At 43.3% G+C, this 12689-nt stretch overlaps 1 protein-coding gene across 3 annotated transcripts in view; it reads left to right on the plus strand.

Annotated features, from left to right (window-relative positions):
* Positions 1-7271: 7271 nt before the first annotated feature.
* The window catches only part of NOX4 (NADPH oxidase 4), a 183726-nt gene continuing 178308 nt past the window's right edge, over positions 7272-12689 (plus strand). Inside the window, exons 1-2 of one of the 3 annotated variants that reach the window (XM_075919391.2) lie at positions 7272-7610; positions 8596-8691. In XM_075919391.2, coding sequence (XP_075775506.2) covers positions 7341-7610; positions 8596-8691 — 366 coding nt within the window. In that variant the 5' untranslated portion in view covers positions 7272-7340. The remainder of the gene's footprint in view (positions 7611-8595; positions 8692-12689) is intronic. The other 2 variants (XM_006118376.4, XM_075919393.2) reach the window with 2 other exon arrangements.

A 12689-nucleotide genomic window follows, 5' to 3' on the forward strand; every position in this document is an offset into this window, starting at 1 on the left:
ATATAAGACGTTAACAGTTATGCTGTTTGCCATTCCAAAGATAATTTCTTTCAAACTGGCAAGAAGGTATCAGAATAGACCTATGATCATGATACTGTTAAAATGCTCTATTACACAGTTCCTATGTCCACCCAAAGGGGTAGCTGCTTTTCATCAGTTTGTAGAGTTTGTAAGATGTTTTGGGAGTCATCTGGATTCAAACCACTACACACACTACCACCAAATGGGTTGAAAAAAGCTGGCATTTGCCTAGTTGTTTATACTGAGTTTAATTGCTAAAGAAATGCATGATTTGGAAGAGATGCTTCACAAATGTCTTTTACGTGTAAACTATATATACACACACATCAATCATAAACCTACAAAGAAAGTTGGAAATAGAAATTCTCATATTGGCAGCCTTCCATGCCCGGGGGATTCTAATGACTATAAAGTCACAAAGGGGTAGCCATTTTAGTCTGTAACTTTAAAAACAACAAGCAGTTCTGTGGCACCTCCGAGACTAACACATATATTATATCATGAGCTTTCATGTCTCCAACTGTAGGAGTGTGATCGCTTCCAAAGCTATTCAATAACTTTATTAACATCTGAAAGAAAATAAAAATCATTACTAGCTTCATATCCAGCTGACAATAATTGGTAGGGTGGTAAATAACGACTGTAAAAGATCAGTTATACAGATTGCTGTGGATCAGTTGGCAAACAAGGTTCATTTGAGCAGTGTGTTTTAATATACTCAAATACAAGGATTAAAACATCTAGAAACAAAGAATGTGGAGTTGTATCCTGGAATGCAGTGACACTGACAAGGATTTAAGGATCATGGTAGATAACAAATTGAACGTGATAGCCTAAGAATTCAAAAACAACAACTGGATGAAGGGGAACATCAGGTAAGAATAGGGAGGTGTTATTATGTCCATTGTCGTGATATTATCTCCATTGTCACTGGATAAGAGGGAAGGTTCTCTCATATACTGATAACTCGTTAAAACATAGTAAACAAATGATAGGAATAAATTATCAGTTTTCAGAATAGAGAGCTGTAACTAGTGGTGTCCCCCAAAGCTCTGTACTGGGACCAGTCCTATTCAACATATTTAAAAATAATCCAAAGGGCTAAACAGTGAGGTGGCAACATTTATAGATGATATTAAACCACTCAAGATAGTTAAGTCCAAAGCAGACTGTGAAGCACTTCAAAATGATCTCATAAAACTAGGTGACTAGCAAAATGGCAGATGAATTTTAATGTTGATAAATGCAAAGTAATGCAAATTGCAAAACATAATCCCAAGAATAGATATAACATAATGGGAACTAAATTATGTTACCACTCAAGAGAGAGATCTTGGAGTAATTGTGGGTAGTTCTCTGAAAACATCCACTCAATGTGCAGCAGCAGTCAAAAAAGTGAACAGAATATTAGGAATCATTAAGAAATGAATAGAGAATAAAACAGAAAATATGTTAATGCCTCTATATAAATCCATGGTACACTCATATCTTGAGTACTGCATGCAGATGTGGTCACCGCATCTCAAAAAAGATATCTTAGCATTGGAACGGCTGCCATATGAAGAGAGATTAAAAAGACTGAGTCTTTTCGGCTTAGAAAAGAGGAGACGGGGGTTACGCCTGTACTGCACCTCTCTTGCGCAAAAACTTATGCACATGAAGCGTGGATTAGCATATTGCTGTGCTTCATTTGCATAATTAATATGGGGCCGCTTTTGTGCAAGAGGCTTTTGTGCAAAAAAGGAGCAAAAGCCTCTTGTGCAAAATCGGCTGCTAATTGACTATGCAAATGAAGCACGGCAATATGCTGATCCACACTTCATTTACCTAAGCTTTTGTGCAAGAGAGGTGCAGTATAGACGTAGCCTAAGAGGGAATATGATAGAGGTCTAAAATCATGACTCGTGTAGAAAAAATAAATATTTATTTATTCCTTCCCATAACACAAGAACTAGGATTCACCAAATTAAATTAATAGTTAGCAGGTTTAAAACAAACAAAACAAAGTATTTCTTCACACAAAACACAATCAAGCTGTGGAACTCCTTGCCAGAGGATGTTGTAACGTTTAAGACTAACAGGGTTCAAAAAGAGCTAGATAGTTCATGGAGGATATGCCGTCAATGACTATTAACCAGGGTGGGCAGGATGGTGTCTCTAGCTTCTGTTTCTCAGAAGTTGGGAATGGGTGAGAGGGGATGGATCACATGATGATTACCTGTTCTGTTCACACCCTCAGGGGCACCTGGCATTGGCCACTGTCGGAATTCATGACACTGGGCTAGATGGACCTTTGGTGTAACCCAGTATGGCCATTCTTATGTTCATTTATGGAGTTAGTAAGTAACTAAAATACTGTAACCAGCGCTCATGTCCCCATTTCAAAAAAGGATGTTGAAAAGGGATCAGAAAAAAACTATTTGAGGTCTGGAAAACATGGTTTATAGTAGGACACTTAAGAAGTTCAAACAATTTCATTTATGAAGAGAAGATTAAGGGGTACCTTGATCATGGTCGATAAATACCATGGAGAAGAGACTTCAGATAGCAGAGAGCTCTTTAATTTGGCAATAAAAGAACTAACAAAATGCAGTGATTAAAAGTTGAAGCAAGACAAATTTTAACCAGAAATAAGGCACACATTTTAATAGCAATGGTAATTAACTATTGGAAAAACTTGCTTAACGAAATGGTGGATTTTCCACCACCTAAAGTATTTAAATAAAAATATGGATATCTTTCTAATGATGTGTTCCAGGTCAACATATCTTTGTTGGCTCAGTACAGAAATTATGGGTGAGCTTCTTTGGCCTGTGTTATGAAGGTCAGGCTATATGAACATTAAGGTTCCACTTGGCCTTTAAAATCTATGAATGAATGATTATATTTAGTATACACAACTAAATTCTAATCTGTGTTTGCCTATTGTACTGGCCTTTTCTGCAAGGCTCTGATCTTATTTACACTGAAGTAAGTGAAAAATCTTCATGGGAAATTAGACTGGGCCTTAAGCCTTTTAAAAACTATAAGGCTTCACCATCTTAATTTTCTTCTCGCTCTGTGGGTCAGTTCCGCAAAGAACTTCAAACCCAAGGGAAGCTTTACTATCAGTAGGACAAATGAATGTAGGTAATACTTGTCACTGTTTTTTCAAGGAATGTATCGCAGCTGTAATTATTACACACACATTCCCTGCATGTGCTGCTTACTTGCATTTAATTATATTAATCAGCATTACTGCTGTGTGCTAGAGTTGGCATGCGCTCTTTTCTTGTTTGAAGTAGGAATGTGTAGGAGGTTATTTGAGGCCACAATGCTACATGACCTCATGCTATATTCTGTGATCCTTGTAGTATGGAGTTTAACAGAGAAAATTGCACTCAGTGGTATGGAGGGCTATTAACACAAGCAAAATTTACACTGCAAATGTCATTGCTAAATTTAACAAACACTTTCTCTAATGGTTTATTACTGGTTTTGCTATTTCTATAAGAATCAAGACCCATTAGTGCCACCTGGTGTTGCCCCACTAAAGTTACACTGATTTTACATGTGTGGAGGTTCTAATGCCAGCTCTTCAGAAGCAGCTATCAGTTCAGACTCTAGGGAGACCATAGAGTCAGAAAGCCATTCCTAGCAGAGTTTATCCTTTGGAATGTAGCAGATGAAAAGCTCCACTTTCAAAAAATAAAAGAAATGATACAAAATGAAATGCCTTAAAGAACAAATGTCCTTTGCATAAGATATTCTTCTTACACAGCACTGATAACAGTGATATAAAAAGCAAAAATCATTCAGACCTCATGACTTGATATTGAACCACACACGTGCCAAAGTATATCTAGACCAGTGTTTCCAAAACAGTGTTAAAAAGTGAAAATAAGGGCTCCATGAGAAAATTCCATTACAATAACATTTTATGATGTCAAAAAATATTTAAGCATTTATGAATTTTATTTAAAACAATTTTCATTTGTGTTTGCCATGATAATTGTCCCTGTGTAATGCCAGCTTAGCCAGAAAGTGGGGATGATGATGTCACTACTCAGCACTGCACAGTCAGTCAGTGGTGCGATTACCTTATTTGTGGTCTACTTTTCCAGCTCCATATATAAGACTTATTAGTTAGGGGTTCTGCAAAATTCTTTTGAGGTTAAAAGGCCAAATAAAATGAGGAAACACTAATCTAGACTAATAAAGCAAAAAAAAATTAAGAACTTTACCCTTCAGTCCTCTCCAGGGCAACCCTGTCATAGTAGCTAGGCTGTGCCCTCTGCAAAACCTGAAGGAGAGAGAGCAAACTTGAGTCAAGGGCTCTCAGCTGAAAATGGCTTGCCTCCCGCCTCCCTCTCATGTACGTTTTTGGGATGCTAACTCACATGCCTCAGCTGTTCCCAATGATTTGGTACATCTGTGGAGAGAGGCAGTTTGTAATTCAGCTAGGATCCAAACAGTGCTTAATTTGTGCTAGGGTTTGCTAGGGCTGAGCCCTGGTATCTCTTGGCTTAGTAGTTCTTAGTCCTAGCACCTCTAGTCTTGCTGTATCAGTTATGAATGTAAAACACTTGCTTGAGCTCCAGCACCTCTTTCATTACAAATTAAGCACGGGACCCTATTAAGGGCTGAAGTGAGCTCCTGGAAATGAGAGAGCAGCTAGTATAGTCATTGGAACATGTACCTTCTGCTCCATCTGAGGAAGAGTATTAAATAAGTGGGCAGTCAAGTGTTCTATTAACTGCATTTCCTGAGACATCTGCATGAGCCAGAAGTGTAGCATATGCTGAAGTCTGCAATAACACAGGTCAAATTTGCTTATTTGTCTATGGTGGTAGTGAGTAAAGCCTCCACCAGGACCTATTGTGCTAGGCAGTGTACATGTTGCAAATGTTATTTTCAATTCAGAATGTTTCCCAGCTAATCACCCTCTGAAATGATCATGGGGGGCGAGGGAGGGCGGCAAATTTTATCAATTGGCTCTGTAAATTGCTTCAGATTTTCTATCCATTCCACCAGAAATGGGGGGGAGGGAGAGAGAAAGAACAAGGCAGTTAAATAGCAATACCATTTTTCTGATATCACTGCTCTAGGCACAAATGATAGTTCTGATCAGTTTCCAGATTCAAGGTATGGTGTTTTTTGCTTACTTTCAGTATCCTTGCCAATAAGCACTGTTCAGTATAGCTGCCCTTTTGAGCCCTGCTCTTCAGGGTCCTCAGTTTAAAAATTAAGCAGCTGCCAAAATCACTCAGCATTCTGAGACTTGTCTTGGTCACAGCCAAAGAGGCAGTAGTAAACTCAGCATCCATTGCAATGGGACCACCTCACACCCAGCTGTGAGAGGGTGTGTTGCTCTCCTCACTCATTTCCTCCAATGCCCCATTCCTTCCTCCCAAGACTCATGGGGCAGGCTTTCCTACAGCTTGCACACAGAGGAGAGATATAGGAATGGAGCACATGGATCTAGTGACTAATTCCTCTCTTCTGGGGTCAACATGTAAGGCAGCTTTTCCTCCAACCTAAAGGGCAAAAGTGGAAAGAGCCAGGTTGGACACTAGGCTTACCCTTATCACAACCCTGACAGCCATACCTCCAGGAAAAATAGCCTTCTGTTGCTCAAGAATTAGCAGTGTGTATGGATGCTAATGTGTAAGGTTCTGCGCACAAGGTCTGCTGGTGACCTTAGAACTGACTGCTTTTTAAAAAACCCTTCACACACACACACACAACATTATGTTAAAAGAATGGCATTTAGGTTGCAAAGTCAAAAATAAGGAAGTCCCAGATTTACAGTCGCCTGTGAAGTCCTTAATTCAGCTTCCCTGTCTGTGGACATTATTTTGGTTAGTGTATAAAGTACCACAGGACTACTTGTAATCACATAGGCCAGTGGTCCCCAACCATTTAAGGTTGCCGGGCGCCAGGGGGCGTGGCCGTTCGCTCGCCGAGCGCCAGAGGGCAGGGCCCCCCCCATACCACGCGCCCAGGGCTGGTACCTCCCCCCAAGCGCTGCGTGCCTGGGGCCGGCGCTCTACCCATGCGCCACGCGCGGCCAATCTGCAGCGCTCCCGGGGCTGGCGCTCACCGTGCGCCACGTGCCCGGGGCCAGGCCAGCCCCGAGCACTTGGGTGCACACAAATGCCCCCACGGGCGCCATGGCGCCCTCAGGCACCGTGTTGGAGACTATGTCTATACTGGCACGATCTTGCGCCAGAGCTATGCAAATGAGGCTAAGCGTGGAATATCACCAAGCCTCATTTGCATATCTAATAAGCAGCCATTTTTTGCGGAAGAGGCTCTTGTGCAAGAAGGAGCTGTCTACACTGCCCCCTGCGCAAGAAAAAACCTCTTGCGCAATGCTGTTATGCTGATTATTTTCTTGCGCAAGAAGGGACAGTGTAGACAGCTCCTTCTTGTGCAAAAGCCTCTTCTGCAAAAATGGCGGCTCATTAGATATGCAAATGATGCTCAGCGATATTCCACGCTTAGCCTCATTTGCATAGCTCTGGAACAAGATCGCACCAGTGTAGACATAGCCATACTGTTTTTTCCACAGGTCCTCTATCTTTCAGGCCTCAGAATGGACATTGAATGGGAGAGAGGACCATGTCAATAAAGATAAATCAGGCATTTCCAAGTTTTCAAGTGTTTCATTCTTTGAACATTGGTTATTCAATGTACAATAAATACACTGTTAGATAATGCACAATCAGGTGCTTAAAATGGGGGTGCTTTTGTTAACCAGAACTCAGAAAGAGTGCGATGAAGGGGGAATGAAGTTGGGAGCCATGGCCAAAATCCCTGCTCAGAGCTGAATAGTAAAGGCAAAGCCCCTTGCCTCTTGGCATGAGGAAGCGGTAGCTGGTCAAAATCTTAGCAGAATTGCTACAGCGCAGGTCAGGTTTGTGTGTGTGTGTACATGGGAGGTGTTACATCTGCATAAAATCTCCTAGAGTCCAGATCCTCAAGGGTCTTTAGGCTTTTAATTCTGGGCACTAGGCTACACTTGGGAGCACAAGCCCCTCCATCACCCCCTCTCACTTTGACAACCTGCAGAAGGCTAGCCCCCTTCCCTGCAAATTGCATCCCCTCTCCCAGAGTTACTGCTGCTCTGCCACTGTCTGGCAATGGATCTTTCCGACCCCAGCTCATGCCCCCAGCGCCACACCTTGCTGCCCTACTCCTTCCCCACTCGCCAGCCCTTTTGCCCTCCCCTGGAAGCTGCTTACCCCGCTTCCCACATTCCGTCCCCTTCCTCCTCCTCTCCCAGTCGCAGGGCCCGACGGCAACTACGGGCAGAGCGAGGGCAGGGGCTTCACAGGATGCAACTGAGCATGCTGCGCGCGAGCCGGCACCGGCCGGGCCCCCGGGGGCAGAGCAGAGAGGCCGGGGAGGGACAGCAAGGGGGCGGCGGCCGGAAGGAAGGGAGGGGGAGAGGCAGGACGAGCCTCGACCCGCAGAGGAGCAGCAGCCAGACCGGCGGCAACTCTGCAGGCTGCTCCCTGAAGCGCTGCCCCAGGCGCGGGACTCGCACCATGGCTCTGTGCGGGAAGAGCTGGCTGGCCAACGAGGGGAGCAAGCACCTCTGCCTGGTAGGATGCTGCGCCCAGCTCGCCGGGCGCGTCCCCCAGCGCAGGGCGCCGCCTCTGGCTGCCGCCGCTGCGAAGTTCGCCCAGAAACTTTGAGCTCAGAGCCCCGGGGGAGCGCGCGGGGCCGGGACGCTGCGGCACGCGTGGAGCGGGAGCCGCTTGCCTTGGTCTGTGCGTGCACATGTGCCTTACGCGCCGTGCATGCATCTGGGCGCGCGTGGGGACGCCGTCGGGCCTGGAGGGCGCTTCGCATGCGTGTGGGCGTCGCGTGTGCCTGGGATCGCCGGGTCCTCTTTGCAGGCGCGTGCCTACTTGAGTGGGTGGCTCGTGCACGCTGTGGATGTGTGTGTATAAATGCATGCACGTCTGTGTTGTGTATGCGCGCTCCCATGTGTGCTATACAGGCATAGGTGTTGGAGTTAGGGATGCTCCCGCACCCCCTGGCTTGAAGTGGGTTCCCTCATAGACAGGGTTCACAGTTTATTTCAGCGCCTGCACTTGAAAAACGGAATCAGTACCCCTGTAAATAAGGGAGAATGACTGTGTGTATATCTGTGCACTGGGGTATAGTCTCTCGCAAGAGGTGGGGCAGAAAAAACATGGATCTCATCTGAAAATGTAGTTTTCACTTACATATGACTCATTGTTTGTCTTTCCCACTGTTATTTTTTTATTCTTTGACTCTTTAAGAGCAGCATGTAACTCAATAAATGTTGAGAGACAGTTTGCATGCAAGATGCTACATAAGATTGTAAAGGACTGACTTTCCAATGCAAACTTTTGGGAGGCTGGCAGAGAACAAAAAGTTTTACAGCCAGCAGGGGCTGTTTTTGTAATGTCTTTCCATGAGTTTTTTCATTCAGCTGCAAAATCCTTTGAGAGACCATTGCCTGTGTGTTGTGTGATGAAAAGAAATATTGAAAAGTTCTGGACGGTATATGTGCATTTCACTTACATGTATTCTTTCTTGTTGTCTTGTTTGTTTTAGCTTTTCTGGTTCTCCCTCAATGTGGGGCTCTTCTGGAAAACCTTCCTGCTGTATTACCATGGGCCGCAGTACTACTACTTACATCAGATGCTAGGTGTAAGTCATCCTTTTTTCTGAGGCAGTGGGATAGGGAGCCTGGACAGGAGGGCTTTTTGAGGGAATAATTGGGCTGCTTAGTAGCCCTTGAAGGTGGGGGTGGGGACCAGTGGAGGATCAATAAGAAATGTACTAGGAGATTGTTGACATTTGGCGGGGGGGGGGACAGACGGACTAGGAAGTTGATATGTTGAAAACAATCACTGTGTTGGAATGAATAGAAAGTAAGGAGCCAGTCAAGTGGCTGGGAAAGCCAACTGCAGGCATGCTTATAAGATCTGACATTGTAAACATGATAGCATATGACTGGAGCTTTAGTTTTTAGTCATCATAACTTTATCAAGTTTATGGACTTGTTCCTATGAGCTTTTATGCTAGTTCTCATGATGTATATTTCTCAGGAGAGTCTTCTTTATTAACTATGTTAGGCTTTCTGCTTGTGCATCTCATCCTCATGCTTCCTTTGTGGTTGGATAATAAATAATTATAAGGAGCATACACGTTTGCTTTAATTTCTGGCTATCAGTGAGAAAAAGAGTGGCAGTCAGGCATCTACCAGTATAATACTGATGTCTCCACTTTGCATTAGGAACAAATGTTTCCAGAGGTGAAATTCAGGTCTTTTTCTTTCTTGAAGTTATCAGTATCTCCAGAGTAGGTACAATAAGCTTGTACTGTAAACTGTTCAGAGGGATGTACAAAGGGAAAAAATACAATAAGCAAAATCTAGCCCTTGCTCTGTCTATATCTTAGTCCCCATCTGTAAAATGGTTATGATAATGCTTCCCTAGCTCTCAGGGGTGCTGTGAGCACAAACACATTAAAGGTATTGAGGACTACAGATACGGAGCTAATAAATAGGATCTTAGATATGACAGAGGCTGATGAGAAAAAAAAAGTTGATGTAGTATGTTGATGTTTATTTCTTGCTTGGAATATGTTTCCAGATGATAGGCTTGAAGTCTCATTTGCTGCTGCTTTATCAGGATAACGACTTTGCTATTTGAGACCAAATTCTCACCACAGTTTTCTGGTGCTACTCCACTGAAATCTGTTTTTCCCACTAAAGTCTGGAGGGAATTAGACATCTTGGAACTTTGTTTGCTTTAAAGTGCTATTTTGTATTTAATTGCCTCATAACCAAGGCATGCCAGATGTGTTTATTAGTCTGCTTCTTCCAGTAGGTGTTTTGTGTAACAAAAATTGTTACTAGCAGCTTTTATTTTTTCCTTTGTTATTTAAGCTCCTCTTCCTGTTTTGGGATTTCACAATATTATTTAAAACTTTAACCCATTTGTCTGATTGCCATCATAGTCCATGTCTGATTTGGAGGCAATTTGCTGCCTACTGTAATTCTCTTTCTGCCATTCTGGTGTTTTGCAGAGTGTAACCCTTTTTTCTGTTGAGACTTTTTTGGATAGTCCACAATTCAATATCACTATTAAGGTTATCATCTGTTAAGAGTCAACCAACAGATCAAAGTACAGGTCTTTAACATTTATTGTTTGCTTTTTAAAATTCTTTTGCACTCCCGTGGCAGTATTCTCATCTAGGAGGTCTGTATGTCCTGCTCTCTCAGAGCTTCAGCCATCACAGCAACATTGGGAGCATGAATGCAGACAGGGCTCAAGTAGCCACCAGCATTTTTACCACTGTATCTAATAGAACTGTGGTAAAAATGCCGGAGTCCTGATCTATGTTACCACTGGAGCTTAGAGACTATGGCAGTGAACAAAGAGTAAGTACTTACATAGAAGAGAATAGGTACAGTGATGTCTGTGAAATGGAGAGGTATTTCCCATGATAGTCTAGCATACACAAGGTCTTAGAATGATTATACGCACATTAAACCTCAAAGAGCTAACTTTACTTTCAATCAGTTTTGCCTTGGTGTCCCCAAAACTGAGATGAGTACAGTGTGTTTCCAGATCATTCCTGGTGTTTATATTATAATCTATATAATAAGGTGGGCAGCTAATGACAAAGGAGGATGAATTCAGCAGAAATATGGAAAAGCGGAATTTGGAGAAGGAGAAAATCCCAGAAATAGCAGCTCATCTTAATAAACCAGGACCCAGACCATTGATAGGGTTACAGATCCAAACATCTCAAAGGAGAGGTCTCTGTGGACCTGATCCTGCAATCTGTGCCCTTTGAGGAGCTGAGCATTCTCCCACAACTGACTCAATGGGAATTTAGGGAACATAGTATCTGGCAGGATTATCCCTTCACAGTCTTCTGGTAAAGACTGTAGAGTTGAGCCTACTCTTCAGAAAGGAACTATGTTCCTTCAAAGGGTGTATGAGAAAAAATGCCCCATACAATAAACGTGTGCCTCACACAGGAGTGCTGACAAGAGGCTGATCTTTATTTTCATGTCACCGGAAGGCTACAAAAGGTGACTATTCCTATCACGCAACATCAGTCCTCTCCCCCAACTAAAATGGCTGAGAAATAAGGGTGCATCTAAATTACATTCCTCTTTTGAAAGAGGAATGCAAATGAGGGAAATTGAAAATGCAAATGAAGCTCTGATTTACGAATCTCGTGCTTCATTTGCATAATCTCTTCTGATCACCCCCCCCAAAAAACCCCTCCCTTTTTCGCAAGAACCCTGTAAACCTCATTTTTTTCAGGAGTAAGGGTCCTTTCAAAAAAAGTTTTTTTTTCCCGAAAGAACCCCATCTAGACTGCTTTTTTTTTCGAAAACATTTCTTCCGAAAAAGCGATTAGAAGAGATTATGCAAATGAAGCATGAGATTTGTAACTCGGCGCTTCATTTGCATTTTTGATTTCCCTCATTTGCATTCCTTTTTCGAAAGAGGAATGTAGTCTAGACGCACCCTAAAACACAGAGATCAGTATAGGCTCTGATGACTTCTGCTACACTTCAGAGAATGACTGTTACTTTGTTCAGGTAAATTGTGTCATTATCTTCAGCAGAGTTACAGAGCTCATATGGCATATGAATGTAACATATATCATGAGTACATGGGCTGGATATGAAGAAAGAAACAGACAAAACCCAATCTCATAGGAATGGCCTGGAGTAATGGGTTCCAAGTGGCATGGAAAGAAAATGACTCATACAGTTAGCCACAAGAATTTAGAGTTGCAGTATTGTTATAAAGACCATTCCCCTATGTTGGGGAATCAATTAAACCTGCTGCTGATGTTTGCTCCCTCCTATTTTCATCCCTATTTTGCACTGCATCAGGACCAGATTCTGATCTCTGTTACACCAGTGTAAAATTAGACTAACTTTTTTTATTTTAATAGTTACTCCAGATTTACCCCAGTGTAACTGAGATTAGAGTTTAGTCCCTAATGTTTATAGATATATTAGATATAGATGTACCTGTAAATATATGACCATATGTCAGGGTGGGCAATTATTTTTGATGCGGGGCCACTTCAAGAATTTGGAAAGTGGTCAAGGGCGGCACTATTCCATATTAATAGAGAAGGTGTGGGGTCTGGGATGGAGGCTGGGTGCAGAAGGGAGCTTGCAGTAAGGGATTGGGGTACAGGAGAGGGTGTGGGTGTCTGGGAGGGAGTTTGGGTGCAGCAGGACATTGTGACCTGAATGAGGGGACTAAGGTGCAGAGGTTTGGGTTGTGACCTGGGGAAGGGGTTTGGGATGCAGAATCAAGGAAGGGATATGGGGGGCAGAAAGGGGCAGGGTTATGTGGGTTAGGGGTGCAGGGGAGTGGGAAGAAGGTTTGGGTTCTGACCTAGGACAGGAGGGGACTGTGACCTGGGGCAGGGGATTGGGGTGCAGAATCTTGGAGGGGATATGGGTGCAGGAGGGGGGTATAGGGTTTGGTTTATGGGGGATAGGGGTAAAGGAGCAAGGGCAGAGGATTTAGGTTGTGACCCAGGACAGGAGGCGGTTGTGATATGGGGCAGGGGATTAGGGTGAAGGATCTGGGAGGGGATATGGGTGTAAGAGGAGGCAGAGAGTTTGGGTTATATGCGGTAAGTGTGGGGGGAGGAGG

Source organism: Pelodiscus sinensis, chromosome 1 (assembly GCF_052426305.1).
Source record: "Pelodiscus sinensis isolate ZL-2025 chromosome 1, ASM5242630v1, whole genome shotgun sequence".
Classification (NCBI taxonomy): domain Eukaryota; kingdom Metazoa; phylum Chordata; order Testudines; family Trionychidae; genus Pelodiscus; species Pelodiscus sinensis.